The sequence below is a fragment of the Haliaeetus albicilla genome, chromosome Z, assembly GCF_947461875.1.
Source record: "Haliaeetus albicilla chromosome Z, bHalAlb1.1, whole genome shotgun sequence".
Classification (NCBI taxonomy): domain Eukaryota; kingdom Metazoa; phylum Chordata; class Aves; order Accipitriformes; family Accipitridae; genus Haliaeetus; species Haliaeetus albicilla.
This window is the reverse complement of record NC_091516.1, coordinates 55850138-55866672: the sequence shown is the minus strand read 5'-3', so window position 1 is coordinate 55866672 and position 16535 is coordinate 55850138. Positions and strand designations below refer to the sequence as shown.

Genomic DNA, 16535 nt, shown 5'->3' with positions numbered 1-16535 from the left:
ATGTACAAGCCAGATCATTGCCCTGAGGTGCGGAGTTGCCCCTGAAGGCCTGTTACACTCCCCATTAGCTACGGTTGTTCCTTGATGAATTGTTCCGACAGACGTTGCTGTTGCACAAGGTGAACACGGTGTCAGCCTGCGGCTGCGGGAACTCCATCTCTGCAGCCAAAAAAAATCACTGGCCTGGGGAACAGGAGGCAAGACCAAGCATTTCTGGTGCTGCTGCCACAGGACTGGCAACATAATGTTGTCTCCAGAAGCAAAACCTTCTCCAGCTGGCCCAAATCCACACTGGAGTAATCAGAGTAATTAATGCCAAGTATGATTCCCTTGCCCATCTCTCAGCTTGTGTTCCTATCACACATAGTAGCCTTGGCTTCCCTACCTGCCCCTTTTTAGCAGAGGCACCTGTCTGGGCTGGAGCTTCATGTACTGATGTCTGGGGCTTGCAGAAGTTTGGTAAGCCACCTCTGGCCTGGCCTTGCCACCCCCTCCCTCCCTCCTATGTCTTCAGAAATCCCAGCAGACCAAAAAAAGCCAAGGTAAGCGTGGTGGTGTAGCTCCCCCTCCATTCCGCACACCACCCCCCACCACCCCCCCTGCTACTCTGATATTTCAGGATAAGCCATGTGTGCTGTGGGAAAAACTCCCATCGTGCTGTTATTTTGGTTGCAAGTGCAGCGACTTTGACTTTTGGTGTCAGGCACTCTTTGGCCACACCTGGGCCATCTGCTCCCTGAATGGTACATCAGGATGACTTAGCACGAACTGTGGCCAGAATGTAAAGTAATGACCAAAGCCAATCATCTCAAGACCCTATAAACAGCGATCCAAGGTGAGACCTTTTGAGTGCTCTGGGACTGCAGCAGGCTGTGTGACCCAGTATCTACCCCTGAGCTGCGACACCTCTCAGGGTAGATTTTGCGAGGATTGAAAGAGAGTCCGTTGATGATTTTGCAAGGACTTAAAGGCCTGATTTTGCGAGGTTCACCGACCATCCGTTGACGAATGCCAGCACATAGAAGTGAGTAATTCATGAAACTCACGAAACAGAAATTTTAGTCATAGGTTAACCCCTGTGTGTGTGGCAGGGGGGAATAAAATTTGGTTCAAAACTGTTTTATCTGTCTGTACATGTGTGTAATTTGATTTAACCTCCATCTGAGTGCAACCCTGCTGTAAGTTTCGTGTGATCCTTGCCATTTTTTAATCTCTCAGTCGCAGATTTGATTGTAACAAATTCCATCGAATCACTCTGTTAAATTGGCTGATGATTAAGTACTGTTAAAATTATACAACTTAATCTTGTGATCTATCTCAAAAATATTAATAAATCCTAAATTGCTGCTAAACCAAAGCTGAGTAACAAAATCTCATTCGGGACAGTAAGACAGACATAACAAAATGCAAGGAGCAGCACATGGCGGGCATCTTGCTCTGTATCATCGCTCTCCTGGTCTCAGGAGTGCAGGGAAGGCTTGAAAAACTCAGAGAGACACTTCCTTACAAACAACAGGACAAAGATTTATTTCCATTACAAGTGAAGTAGGAGAGTAAATAAAAAAGATCTGCAATACATAATAAAATGTTCTTCTAGGCTGTAACAATCCACCTCTTTCTCAAAGTCAGCGCAGGGCCTGACTATACCAGAATTTGGGCAGAACAGGAACCGAAAGGCTCTGTCCTTCGAGGAATGAGCTCTTTCAAGGCCCTTCTTTCTTCTCATCAGTGCTTACACTTAGTGTTTCCTACAGGGTTATAACCCAAACCTATTGGACTCTTCTCCCAGAAATCAAAAGACTAGTTTGAAACTTAGACTAACTTTGCTAAAAGGAAGGCCCTCAGATATTTACAATAAAGCTTCCAGAAATCAAAATTTTCCGTATTCTGGATGGTGCCTGAGAATTACAAGCAAAGTGCCAGCCAAAAATACACTGAGATCCAACTGTTTAACATATCCCCATGGCACAAGCATACGTTGAGATCCAATTGTCTAACATATCCCCATGGCATATCCCCATATCCTCACAGGCAGGCCCAACCACATGGCTCCCCAAGGATGTGACAACCGTATCTTCCTCTGTCAGTGGTCACACAGTCGCATGAGACACATAGCCACATGCACAAGCACAGGGTCAGCACATCCTGCTGCCACAAAGTAGAGCCTGGACAGACCCTTAATGTTCAGTGCACCCTTTGTGTCTGAGACTGCATGACAGCTCGAAGAGGTTGCAATAGCCACAAAAACATGGCAGTGCTGGTGTGAAGGGATCTCTGGAGTCTCCAGGCCTGCCGCAGGCAGGAGGTTGGAGTATTGCCAGCACTAGCACAGGGCAGGTATAGCTTTGTCTATTTTTGTCTTGAAAACCCCAAAGGACAGAGACCCCACACAGATGTAGAGTCCCTTGAAGGGTCCATGTAGCTCTTCACTGAGCTCAGAGCTCCTGCCCAGGGCTTACAGCTGCTTGTGGCTGAAGTTTAAACAGTTTGTGGCCATGTGTCTCAGGTCCTCAATGCAACAGGCTCATCGCTGCACCTGCTGCAGAAATGTCTGGTTTCCCTAGCTTGTGAGAAATAAGAACAAGCATCTAGACCTTATCTGCAAACAATACACAACTGAACCCACCCAATTTGTGCCTTCTGCATCATCAATATCTATCATGCATGTCCTCCCGACACTGGGTTTCGCTCCCTGAACTTGCTATAGATGCTATCTGAGGTCAGGAGCAGCTTACACAAGACCTCTATCATCATTGGTGACCTTTGTTCTTTCAGACTGCACCTTGAGCAGAGAATAAAACCAGGTTGAAGTAATGGGGAAGAAGGGCCAGAAGACCTCTAGGCTCAGGAAAACGATCCAGTCCACATTGGTAACTGCTTCTACAGGAGGGAAGGCAGGCATTAAGACGCAGGACAATTCCTCTCCCAGCTACCCCCAAACCAGTAAGAGGTCAGCATGACTTGCTAGCAAAGGGATGCAGTCCAGCCCTTGCAGGCGCTGAAAGCAGAGAGCCAGCAGGCAGCTGTCAAAAACTTAAGAGCTGTTGCAGCCAGGTGTAAGGCTTCTCTTCCAGCTGGTGAAGGGAGAAGTCGGGAGCAGAGCTAGCATGGCTGCTGAGGAGACCTGCCCCAGGTGGAGGCAGGCAAGCTGCAGAGGCAGGACGCTGCTCTCTTCAGGATGGAAGCAGCTTCTGGGCGCACCAGGACCAGGGAGGATATTGAAAGAGACAACGCAGCTCTTCAAGATGGAAAGCAAGGCAGGGAAAAATCTGATTCACCTCACCACACCAAAGATTTGAATGATGTGCTTGCCACCTGTGCCCCCCACTGATGGCTACGGAACCTCCCCAGCTCTGTGTCCAGGCAGTAGAGTTTCCCACAGTACCATGAAAAGGTCCAGATTGACAAGGGGCAGCAGTACCTGACCAGACCCAGCCTCCCAGCCCATGAGGTGGCTCACCCACCATGTGCCATCCTGACCGTTCTGAGAGAGGGATAGGTGCCTTGAATCCAACACTCATCTCCTACCTCAGGACCTCATGGAACACAGACATACCTGTCCTGTCCACCTACTCCAGAGGGCTTTAGCCTCCTCCACCCCCAACTGTGCTGTGGGGACACCCAGCCACCTTCCTGTTCCACTCCATTTCCTCCCCCTCATGTCCCACTTAGATACCTGGACCTTAGCACCCAGAGAAGGCAAGGAACCTGCCTCTATACAAATTTCATCCTGCTGAGGATCTCATCTGAAAAATCCTCCACAGAGCAGAAGATACAGATGTCTCCATGGGATCAGAGCTCTCTGCAGAAGTGCATAGCAGCAGGACAAGAGACAGTAGACGTGAAATGAGACTAGAGAGGTGCTGAAACTTCTCCCTCATGAGGACAACCAAGTTGCCCAAAGAGACTGTGCTGGCTCCATCCTTGGAGGTTGTCAGGACTCAGCTAGATAGGCCCAAGCAACCCGGTCTGATTCATAGCTGACCCTGCTTTGAGCACAAGGTCGGAACAGAAACTTGCCAAGGTCTCCTCCAACCTGAGTTATACCACGATCTGAACCCGTTTGTGGTGAGAGAGACCCTGGTGTATGTGCACCCTCTCTGCTCTTCCAAAGATCCTGCCAAGGCTCTGGCTGCTCTTTCCACCTACCTGCCCCATTCAAGGCCCCACCACGCTGCAGTACCCCTCACCAACCTCCTCCTGGCCCTGGTCACACAGGCTCCCATCTCCACAGGAAAAAGGAGTCGGATAAGGAGATCTGGACAGTAGTAGGGCTACGTCTGCTTCCTCTCCGCTCACAGGCCCAGGCAGAGCCCTGGGCATCCACCAACTCTCTGGGCCCCTTCCAGGGGTGGTGGGATCTGTTGGAAGGGATTTGCCTGAGTTTCCCCATGGATCTATTTTCAAGCCTTTGCCTTTCACAGCAATTCCTATCAGTTGTTCCCTCTCCATGTTTTCCTCTAGCTTTTTCTCCATCCTAGGAAAGCTCGAAAGGGGAGCAATCGAAGGCACCATGTCCTGCCTCTCTCACTTGTTTCAGGAAGGAAAGCTTTTCCCCATAGATGCTAATTTCTCTAGGCTACAGCCAGAGCTGGGCTGACCTTAGGGTCAAAGTAATTTAGGATGTAAGGACCTCCATAGACCTCTGGCCCAGGTCTCCACTCAAAGCAGGTCCAAATTCAATGTTGGATCCAACTCCAAAGACAAATCAGGTCACCCAGGCTTTGTCCAATCGAGTTGGGAAAACCTCCAAGGGAAGAGATCCCACAGATTCGCAGGGTCCCTCTTCCAGGGGCTTAGCATGCTCATGGTCAAAGTCTTTATCCTTCCAATCCCACTATTCTCCCACCCCTGCAGCACAGAGCGCAACCCCCGGAGGGATCTGACTTGCTGTGCTGGGCTGCAACCCCGGCATCCAAACCTTCCCCAGCCCTGGCCACGTTGTTGGTGCGAAGCCTGGCACTACCGCGATAGCCCTGTGCAACACCAGGGACACGACACCACGTTAGTGCCACGCACCCCGCTTTTACGGCTTTGGCTGCACCAGGCCGGGGAACACTTCCCCCTGCCTCCCTCCTCACGGGCCCCCGCAGACGTTTTCTTCTGTAAATAAAATGATCAACAGCGGAGAGATTTTTAAAAGTGAGATAGATCTTCCCGGATAGACCAGGGGGCCCAGCTGGCTGTGCCAGGAGAGCGGGGGCCTGCCAGGAAGCTTTCAGCACCTTTCAGCACCCCAGGAAAGGCGGTTGAAGAGGAAAAGGCTGTTTTGCCCCATCCAGGCACTTGGGAGCCCCTAAGGCTTCTCCAGCGAGAGCGGACGGGGCTGGGCAGGGCCCCCCAGGCCCCCACGGCTGGCGGCGGCGCTCCTCGCCGGGAGGCCCGGGCAGGTGGCAGGGTGCGGAGGCGCAGCCCAAGGTCCTCCAGCATCTTCCTGGGCGGCCCCGGGTCCAGCGGCACGGGGCGAGCCCCGCGGCCCGCGCCCCTCTCCCGGGCTCCGGGTCCGCGCCGTCGGGCCGCCCGGCCTCTCCCGGGGCTGGGTCAGAGCGCCGGGACGAACCTGTCGGGGCCGCCGGGGTAGGCTCCGTGCCGCGGTCCGGGCTCGGCGGCGGCCAGCTGCCCTCCGGCGCCGTAGGCGTGGGGCAGCGGCGGGTAGGGCGCGGGGGAGCGGCGGCCGTAGAGCCCGGCGGGGGCGGGGGCGGGGGCGGGGGCGGGCGGCGAGGCGGGCAGCACGATGCGCCCCGACGGCGCGTACAGCTGCCCGGGGCCGGCCGGCGCGTAGGGTCCGGGGGCGGTGGGCACCGGGGCGTAGGCGTGGGGCAGGGCGGCGGCAGCGCAGCCCTGCGCCGGGAAGGCGGCGGCGGCGGCGAAGGCGCAGGAGGCGGCGGCGGCGGCGGCGGCGGCGGCGGCGGCGGCGGGGGCCGGGGGCAGGTCGGCGGCGGGCGGCGGGGCGAAGAGGCGGCAGGGCGCGGCGGGGCGCTCGGCGAGGAAGGCCGGGTAGGTGGAGAGGTCGCTGCGCTTGAAGCGCTTCCTGCGGCGGAGGAAGGAGCCGCTCTCGAACATGTCGCGGGCGTGGGGGTCCAGCGTCCAGTAATTGCCCTTGCCGGGGCGGCCGGGCTCCCGCGGCACCTTGACGAAGCAGTCGTTGAGGGTGAGGTTGTGGCGGATGCTGTTCTGCCACTTGCGGGGGCTGTCGCGGTAGAAGGGGAAGCGCTCGGTGATGAAGCGGTAGATGCCGCCCAGCGTCAGCCGCCGCTCGGGCGCCTGCCCGATGGCCATGGCGATGAGGGCGATGTAGCTGTAGGGCGGCTTGCCCCGCTCCGCCGGACGCTTGCGGCGCCGCCGCCCGCTCCGCGCCCCCTCCGCCGCCGCCGCCGCCGCCTCCCCCGGCGGCGCCGCGTCCGCCTTCAGCGGCGGGGGCGGCGGCGGGGGGCCCGGCGGCAGCCGGCTCTCGGCGGTCATGCGGCCGTCGGGGCGGCCCCGAGCCGGGCCGAGCCGAGGAGGCGCAGCGCCGCGCCGCCGCGGCTTTTATGCGGCGGTGTCCGGCGGCTCCGCGCCCGGGCGGCCGGCACTCCCCCTGCAACGCCCCGCAGCCCGGGAGGCGCGGGCAGGGCCGGGCGTGCCGCCGCCGCCGCCGCGGGCAGGGGCAGCGCCCTGCCCCGGCACCCCCCCAGCCACCGCCCGCCCCCCCCCAGCCCCCCTCCCCGTGCCGTGATCGCCGTCCCCAGCGCCGTCGGGAGTGCGGGGGGCCGGCGGGCACCGAGCGGAGCGGGGGCGTCGCCGGCGCCCCGGCGCGGGTGCCTCGGCACGGGCATCTCCAGCGCCTTCCCCTCTACGGCTCGGCTCGGCGGTGCCTTTGGGGCCGGCGGGGTGAGGTGAGGCGAGGCGAGAGGTGAGGTGAGGTGAGAGGTGAGGGGCTGCCGCTGTCTGTCGGAGGGGATGCTGCCGGACCCCAGCACAGGGCAGCCGGCTCCGGGCAGCGTCGCCCGTGGAGCCCTGCGCTCCTTCGCGGGCGCGAAGCGGTAGAAACCAACGGAACGTGCAAAAAGCCCCAGTGGCAGGTCTCCCTCAGGAGAGATACTGAGTGTGGGCTTAGGCGGTGCGGTTTGCGTGCAGGGCTGCTACGTAAATTGCACTCAGGCTGGGGGCCTCACCTCTGGTACCCAACAGCAATTCAGCACAGAGCTGGGCTCCCGTGCCCCTGGTTTACCCCTGATCTGACCTGCTTGTCCCTGATCCTTGTGCCACAGGACCTGCAGGCACATGATCCTTCCAATCAGGAAGGACCCTGGGCTCTCCGTGGGCTGCTGCTGGGACATACTTACCTGCCAGCTCCCTCCTGCTTGCTCGTATACTTGGGGCTGGGGGTCAGACCCCAGGACTGGGGGTCAGAACAAATGCCGTGAGCGCTCGGGACTCGTACCCTGTGGCACGCACCTGCGGGGCTGGGGTAGCACAGCCTCCTCGCCTGCTGGCATGGTGATCCTTAGGAGCCAGAGGATAAATGGGATGGCAGGAGGTCCTAGGGGTGGGATGGGGAGGGTCAGTGTGCGCGGGTGCGCACAGGGATGCGTGTGCGTGGGAGGGTGAGCATGCACAGGTACATGGGTGTGCAAGGGCACTGGTGTGTGGTTGAGGATGTGCCTGGGAGTTTGTGGGTGTGCACTGACATGCGAGTGTGCGTACAAACACATGCTAGTGTGCACAGCTGTGTGGCTGGACCCAAGGCATGAGTGTCCACAGGTATGTGGGAATGGATGTGGGCAGGTGTGTGTGCAGAGGAATGGGGGTGCAGAGAGGTGGATGTGCATAGTTGTGCAGGTGCTGTGCGTGGCTGTAGAGCTGATCCTGCCCACATCTTGGTGCCTCCCGCCAGTTCTCCCAAAACTCGGATCACCAGCGTGCTGCTGAGTCTATCTCTGTGTGAAAAGCTTTCCCAAAGCCCTCTTGGCCATTGCACAAATGGTGTTTAAGGGAGCAAGGGGAGGTGGGAGATGTTCATCCTAGTGAACAGGGCTCCCTTGAAGGTTTCCAACCATGTTGTTTCTCTGCTTGGAGAAAAATGTGTGTGAGGATCCATTTGCACACAGCAAACAAACCCCAGCCCCGGTTTCTAGCTGAATGAAGGGACCCCAGAGTCTTTGGCCACCTGCTTATTTGTGCAGCTTCCCAGTGATCTGGGAGGTAGTAGAATAAACTATGGTGCTAGCAGAATAAACCATGAAGTGGCACTCTCTGAGGACCCATGTGTGCGGTCGCAGAAGCTGAATGCAGATGTGTGGCAGAGTTTCAAATCACATGCTGTAGAGTTTGTGCCAGGACACAGAAGAAAAATCAGCCTCCCGTCGTGACACCCATGTTCTTGAAGTACACAAAACACTAGGGTAGTATTACCCTGCAGAAACCAAGAAACCGACTCCTTTGGCATGAAAGGAGAGTGGCAAAGCTGCCTCGCCTGCAATGCTCTGCCCTCTGGCTCATGGGAAGCTGTAGCTGGGCATGAATTTTCCTACCAGATTTTCCAAAAGGCAGTGTGGTAGTTCCGTCACCTCTGGGGCTGTGTGTGTCTCTCTGCGCCATGCCAGTTCCGTGCCTCCAGAGGGCAAAGTCAGATCATGCTTCACGTAGAGGATGGGGAATGAAAGAAGTGTGCGCTGAGGTGGGATGGTGTGCTGAACAGCTGCTTTTGCCCTCCCTGCTGGTGATGAAAATCCTTTTCCAAGAAAGCACTTTCCTTGGCAGAGCCCAGCCTGTAAGCAGAGTGAAATGGATACCCAAACAGCATGTGCTGGCTCTTGTCCCTTGTCCTTTCCTCGTCATGCATGTTAAACTGTAATCCCAGTATTTGTGAGTGAAGTAGGAGTTGTGTAACGTGGTGGCGTAGAGACTATCCTCAATCTGATATTATCATCAGTTTATTTAAAAACATTTTCAGCTCTCCACTCGGGGAGCAGGAGTATGTCCCATTTTAAGCATTGGTGTCTCTTTTGACTGCCAGTTCCTGTGGGGAGGGAACCATGGGGAACATGAAACTCAGACTCACTCAGGCAGATCTTAGACTGCAGATCTCCTCCATCTGTAAACCAAAGTGGTGCCTATTGCTGGAGCAGAAGAGTTGGTGCTTTTCATGTTTGGCAACATTTTATTTTCTCTTGTCATTCAGCTGCACTGGAGGAGGAACAAGGGTAAGTAAAATGGATAATGTCATGCATTGATTAAACATTTGGAGTTCATAATGCTGTAGAAGATGTATGGTATCTACAGGAATATTAGCCATACAAAAGCTATAGCTTGGACTTTCTTCTGGTCTCTGGGAGTCAGAGTTCAGAGTCAGCATTTTTTCTGTCTAAATTTCCCAGCTCAGATCCTGCCTACACTGAGATCTGCAGCCTTGAAGTGAGCAAAGTGCTCATTGATTCTGAGACCACACACTGCAGAGTGTACCCTGAGCAAGGGCATCGTGCCTTGGCCTCTCAAGACTGGAGGTTTTTAGTACCAGTAGGTGCTGGAGAATTACCCCAGCCAAAATCCCATCTGCTTGTATCTCCAAGAGCAATTTCCACCCATGGAAAAAAATCCAATCCTTTAGGCTTCATTCCCCACTCACTTGCTCCCGATTACAAACAGCACCATTGAGATCCCTCAAGAGTAAACTACTGGGAAGCCCTGCCCTCTGATAGCCCTGTGACCTGAGTGGCTTCTCCCACCTCAACCAAACCAGAGGGAAGTGGACATTAAGTGTGTGGACAGCCCTTTCATGTGCAGCACACTCACAGTTTTGGTTCCACCATCAGAATTTGTCTCTTTGAAGGGAGGAAATGTTTTGGTTTGCCTTTGTGTCCCAGAGGCATAGCTGCATTTAGTGTGCTCAAAGTCAAGGGTTCAGCAGAGCCAAAGTCCCAGATCAGATTGGCTGAACGCAAATGAAGTGAGAGCACGTACCTCATGGCACAGGCTGCACCCCAAGCTCAGCTGCATCTGCAATGAGATGGCAGGTTTGGGTTTTAATGGCTCTGTGTTTGGTGCAAGGACTTTGCTGCTGGAAGTGTGGAGAGTGTCACAGCCAGACACTTCATGACACTCTGTGACAAAGGAGCCCTACCTGCAGCTCATTATTAAGGTCTGAGAGGGGACCACAAGCCTGAGTCTCTTGGAACAAGGCAGGTGATGGGGACATCCTTCATTCACTTTCAGAGCGTGTGTCCACAAAGAAGTGTCTAAAGTCACTGAACTTAAGACATCTTGCACCTGGCTGGAGTTAGTGGAAGACAAAAGCAGAGGGTGATTGCATGGATTTTGGAAACATTATACCCAGCATATGGTGTGGGGACCAAGGTGAAACCTCACAGGGAGAACTGATGTGCAGCTGCCAAATGGAGCCCAGTCACATGGCAGAAGAGGGGCTGGAAAGCAACAGACTAGTGGGATGTGTCCATTGCCTATTTGCATCAGATGTTCACATGCCTTGTCTTGTGGGAGTGAGCTTTCACTCTGCATCAGTGGCCTGGTTGTTTATCATCTGTCCTGTTTTTCCAAATTAATGCTGCTTTTCATCCCCTGGTTGAGTTTTATACAGGAACTTGGGGCTGCAGGTGAGAAAGAACTGCTTGCAGAGAGCATCACGTGGATGTAGCCAGGTTCATGAGAGGCTTGAGTTAGCTGTTGTGGTCATTCTTTTGTAGGAAAAAAAACCCCAAAACTCAACCATGGTGGTTTTGAAACAGGCCATGTCTCAGGGCTGTGAGAGAGAAAATTTGACAGGGGTGAGAGGCACGAGGAGCCTCAGTCTCCACCCAGCATGGTTCCACCTGGACTGGTCCAGAGGGTAGCAAGAGAGGCCAGTCAGTGTGCTTGACAGCCCAGCAGCTCCTCTAACTCATGGAGGGCGAGCAGGATCTGCAGAGGGTGTTCTGTGACAGGTGAAGGTGCACATGGGCAGGGCAGGCTCTCGCAGAGCAGGGCATCACCTCTGCCCGCTCCCTTGGGACCCGCTGCCCCACTGGGGAGAATTTGGAGTGGCAGAGGGCTGGCACACAGCATGGGTGACGTCCGGGGTTGCTGCTGTAGGATGACAATAGCCCCAAACTAGAGGGAGTGGTTGGCATGAGAAGAGGCAGAGCCTCAGCCTAGAGGGACCGCCAGAAATGGGAGCACTGGACCGCCAGGAAGCTTACAAAGCCCAGCAAAGGAAACGTTCTGGTGGTGTGCCGGGGCAGCATAACCCTGTGTGTCGGTCCCAGCTGGGAAACAACTGGGAGGGCTGGGGCCCAGCTGCAGAGGAGCTGGGGAGCGGTGTGCATGAGGCTGAGCGTGGGCCAGGAGTGACTCTTGCTGCAAATAAGGCACACTCTGTACTGGGTTTCGTGAGGAGGAGCACGGCCTGTCATGCAAGCCTAGGTCTGTGCCAGCACTGCCTAAACAGCAGGTTAAACACGCAACCTCACTGTGCAAACTGGCAACAAGAGACTCATTTAGCTAAGATATGGAGCCACAAACTGAAGCAGTAGAAAACACTACATGCAACATAGGCAGCAAGGAGCAGAGACCTTCTTGGTGGAAGCAGAGTGGATCCAGCCTGCGCTGGATGGGCCATGACACATTCATTTGTTCTCCCACCGAAGCAGTTTTCAGAGCCGATTTGCAAGAGAATAAGCTGCCCGTTCTTGCCTTTGCACCACCAAGAAATCACTGGGAGTTGAGCAGATCTGTCAGATGCTGTAAAGAGGAGGAGCTGACTTTTTCTGGGAACATGCAAAGCAGAGTCAGGCTCTCTTCTGTAAGCCAAAAATCATTTCATATGCTTTTTTTTTTGCAGGTGTTGTGAGGTTTGCATGGCTCTTGCTCCCCTGAAGCCTGCACATTTCATCACCTCATGAAAATCTTCCGGATGGGTGTCTTTGAATAGCCATCAGGCTCTGTTGGCATGGAAATGAGTTCTCTCTATTTTGCCTATCAAATGCCCTATTTGGCCAGTCATTCAACAGTTTTGAGAGGTTTAATCCCCTCTAAGGGTGGCCTAAGTCTTTGGTGTTCACACTCCCTGTAGCGAGCTTCACCTTTCCCTTCCGAGTCTTCCCTGCCACTCGCAGCCTCCTGTGGTTACTGCAGGCAGCTGTGTCCGTGGCATGGTGTAAGCTTTGGGTATAGTTTCCTCTATTTGTGTCCCAGTGTGATAGCAGCAGTAAGGCTGTTGCAGAAGGCAGGGGGTAGGGAAGCCAGCCAGCCAGAAGAATTTCTTCTGCATGCAGGGCCACCATCATAAGTGTTGGTCATGCCACTAACTTTGGTAGAGCAGGTGAAGGCCAAGCATGTAGGACACCGTGGTGGCTCAGATCTTCCAGGATGAACATCTCCTACTCTGTGTTTCCCAGGTGCCCTGCTGGGACTTGTCTGCTCTGCTCACTCACGGCTGGCATCACTGCTGTCTGATGGGAGCTCCTGCAAGGGGCCCACAAGGCCGGAAAGACCCTGAGGCTTGTGGAAGGGAAGGGTGGCTTGTCGTCTGAAGCCAAATTTTGCTTGCCGGTGCACTAGGTGATCCCTCTCTGCAGCTAGTGCTGAAACCTGATGCTTGACAGAGAACAATAGGATGCAGCAGTTTAGAGAGAATTGTTTATTGCTTGCTTTAGAAGCTGGGAATTTTATTTAAGAATAATTATTTAAGTTAAGTAATTGTCTTACTGTGAACAAAATATCTTTGCAAATATCCTGCTTTACTTCAAAAAGTTATTTGGAAATAAATGTTTGGTTTATTTTTCCTTTGTTGCAGACAGAACCACATTGCCCTGGACATCAGCTTTTTCTAACCAGCAATTCAGCGTGGTATGGAGAGAGGACAGGTCATTTTGGCCAAACTGTAGCGTTAGGAGATTAATTTCCCAACACAGGCAAGAGAAATTTCTTGGTGGTGGTCTTTGTTGGTAATGTTCTTCATGTTGCTCCACCCAATTATGGATATTTAAAAGTCTTTAACAAATTGTAGTGGAGTTGTCCTATAACTTAGTAACCAATTTCCTGTCCTGTGACATATTCTGCACTGTAGTCCTTGCAGAGGAGTTTCCCCATGGTCACAGAGAGTAGGCCAGCCAAGAAGGGAGGCAAAGGAAAGAAAAGGTATTGGGAGCAAGTAGAAAGGAGGAGCCGAGTGAGATTGGGAACACATGAAGACAAGGGAAAGGAAGAGGAGGAGGACGAGGAGGACGAGGAGGAGGGAGAGGAGATGGAGCAGGGGGAGGAGAAGAAACACCATGGAAAAGCAGGGAATGCGGAGAAGAAGGGTTGGGGCTGGAGCTGAATGAAGATGAAGAGCCTTTGCTGTAAGACTGGTTGGGAGGTTTGTTTTGTGGAGAAGATCTTGAAAGGATGGACCAAAAAAGCTGTGCCCAGCAAAGTGTCTTCTCCTCCAGGTCTTGGCCTGGAATCAAAGACTTTCACTCTCAGCATCACTTTGGTACAAGCAAATAAACATGAAAAGTAATGTCACAGCTTTCTAGGACTGCTCTACACAGAGCACAAAAAACTTCTAGTGCTGTGAGCTGCTCTGTTGGGTTCTTTTCATTGTTACTGTTTTCTTTAAACCAAGGAAGATCACTGACTAAACTTTGTTACTGAGCATTATTAAACAAACCAGATGTTGCCCTTACTTCCCTGGAAGCTGCAGCTTTCAGTGCACTTTGCAGAACTCTACTTGATTAACAAAAATAACATCTTTCAGTAGGTAGGTCCAGGCACACACCACTTTTTTGTGTCAGGTTTCTGATGCTTCGAGGTTTTCTGGGGAAGTCCTCAGTGGTAAGGCAGGTTGGAGGCAAAGCTGGGAAGCCAAGACGGGGGTCAAGGTCTGCATCAGGGGTTGCAAGGAGGGGCATAGGTACAGCCACAGCGTGGCCCTGGGGCAGGAGGTAAAAGCCCCAGCTTGAAAGTAGCTCCCAGTTAAAGCTGAGGAGCCTCGCTGGGCTCTTTCCTGGCCTTGGGCCCAGCCAGCTGGATGCCCAGGATGGGGAGTGTGTGTCGAGCCCTGACCGAAGCAAGGAAAATTGTTCTTAAAACGGCATGTGTGTGTCTGTGCTAGTGTGTGTTTGCATGTGCCTATGGAATGCGTAAAGCACAACTGAATGGTAAATCACACCTGGTGAATTGTGACTACCACTGCTGTCAGTGAATTCAGCTGTGAAGCAGACCCTGATGAGGGACTGGTAAGACCTAGTGCTACCAACTGCTGTAATTTCATGCGTGAGTGATGTAAATAGCCTTTATTTAAAAAACAAAATGTACGGCGGGGATAGTTTGAGCTTATTGGCACTGGCAGACAAAATCTGAATACTTTTACAAAGAGCTCCTGTTTTTTTCCCTCAGCTTTTTTGTTCTCATCACCACTCTGACCCTTTAGCAATCACCATGGTAATTACCGAGTAATGCCCTATTTACAAGTACCTACAGAAATTTGCTGGAGTTTTGCTTGAGCCTGTAGCAAAATGTCTAGCCCCAGATGAGGAAACAGGTTATTTCTCAAATTCAAAACTTTTCTTTAGCAAGATTGCAAAGGCTGTGAATAGCTGGAGTCCTGCTGAATTTAACAGACCTGTCGGGATTTACACTAGATAAGCATCTGCCCAGTGTTTACATGAGGCCATACATGTTTCAAAAAGCATCTAAGTAGTGGTAATCTGGATAGAAATAAGTATTTTTAAGTTTCATGCTGCTATTAAAAATACACACTGTACTGTGTGTATTTCCAGGGACAGCACAAAGTTTCAGAAATCTCTCTTCATTTTGGACAGTCTGGTCTTAATTCTTCTGTGACCAGTCCATATTTCACATGTAAAATCTGTGCCACGGGACAGGTTTCCCAAAGGGATGGTGGGATTTCTGTCCTTTGGGCTTTAAAAGCTTGGCTGGTTGTGGCCCTTAGCAAGCTGATCTAGCTTGGGGTGTAACCCTGCTTTGAGCTTTTGCTGGACCAGAAACCTTGTCATTTCTGCAGTTCTCTCTGTTACTGTGGAAGAAACAGGATTTCCAGGAGTTTCTGTCAAGTCAGCTGAAGTCCTGTCAATGATGTAGGAAAATGACCCATGGACACAAGCAAAATGACTTCTCAAAATGCCAGGTGCTCAGATCTTACTTCTCCCAGCTGACGCTGATAGTTTTGCTTATGCAGTTTGTGTCTTCATATGCAAATCAAGATTTGCCACCATGTGGACCATTATCAGAAAACAGATCTTCTAGAAGTTATTTAAACAATCACTTCCAGGATCATGTTTTGGACACAGAAGGGGAAGGAGAGTGGCATCTTTTTGAGACCTTTGAGTTTCCCTCCTCTTCATTCTGCTGCAAAACAATGCAATTTTGCTGTGTAAGAGTGTCTTTATTACTTTAAAAAATAAAAAAAACAACAAGGGAAAGGTGGAAAATGAAATGTGAAAATACAAAAAAAAAGGGGGGGGGGGTGCGGGTGTCTTGTAACAAGTGTTTATTTAGATGTGAACATAAAAGGTCTGTAGGGCAGAGACAGGCCAAGATCTGCTTTCAGAAAGTAAGTCCCAGAGCAGAAGGCTCCCTGGCCTGAGCCATGTGCTAAACACAAGAGGCACAGGACTGACCTCGGCAGTAAGCAGAGAGAGAGGGCTTCCAGAAGGTACCTCTACCCCAAAGGCAGGAGGACCAGAGAGGGCTCCAGCCACCCCCCCCGATGCTCAAGACAGCAAAAGCCAGGGCGGTCCACCACATGGGCAGCACATGGTGCCCTTGATCCTTCTTGGGGGTCCTCGCAGGTGATCCTCTGGACTCCCCTTTGGGATGAGGAGCAAGCCAACATCCCTGTGTGAACCACAGCAGCAAGGGGGGGTTGACTCACAGGAGGGGGGCACTGGTGCATCCCGTTTGCTGGGGCTGCCAGGCTGCTGCTGTCAGCGATGCTGTGCTGTGCGGAGGGCTCAGTTACCCTGGTAAGACGGGGTGGTCCTTGCTGGTTCAGTGTAAGTAGCTGAGCACTGGAGGTAATTTCTTTCAGTCACTCGTTACACAGGTTTATTGAATGGGGAGTGTCAATTTTTTCTCCTCAGAACTAGTCTGGGCAACACTGACAGAGAAGTTGAAAAATAAGAGCTAATCCTGCAGGAATGACTCATTCTGGCATAGGATTTGCAGAGTGGGATGAGAAGTTCAGGTAAAACAAAGGGAAATGGAGGCCGTAGTAAAACTCTGTGGTTTGGACCAGGACAGTTTAACTGCTACGGAGTCAAAGTTGGAAACCCCCTCCCAACAAATTGCTGTACTCAAAACCTTGGCAATGTCTAAAGCAAGTCAATATTCAAGCACACTTGTTCCAGAAACGGAGGCTCTTTCCCATGGGAGCTGTAGATTGGATTGCTAATTACCATGGGACTGGAAAACAATTATTATTATTATTATTTTTAATTAAACACAAATAAAACAATGGCTGTCCCTTTAAAGTTTGACTTTGAAATATTCTCTGCAATTTTTAGCAGGGGTTACAGTGGCCAAGTCCAAACAGAGCAGTACTGGAGTTTTGACAA

At 52.6% G+C, this 16535-nt stretch overlaps 1 protein-coding gene across 1 annotated transcript; it reads right to left on the bottom strand.

Moving 5' to 3' along the window:
* Positions 1-1503: 1503 nt before the first annotated feature.
* Positions 1504-6462, bottom strand: FOXE1 (forkhead box E1). Its single transcript, XM_069775910.1, has one exon. The coding sequence runs from the start codon at positions 6460-6462 to the stop codon at positions 5542-5544; it is 921 nt and encodes a 306-aa protein (XP_069632011.1). The 3' UTR covers positions 1504-5541.
* Between the last annotated feature and the right edge of the window lie 10073 nt (positions 6463-16535).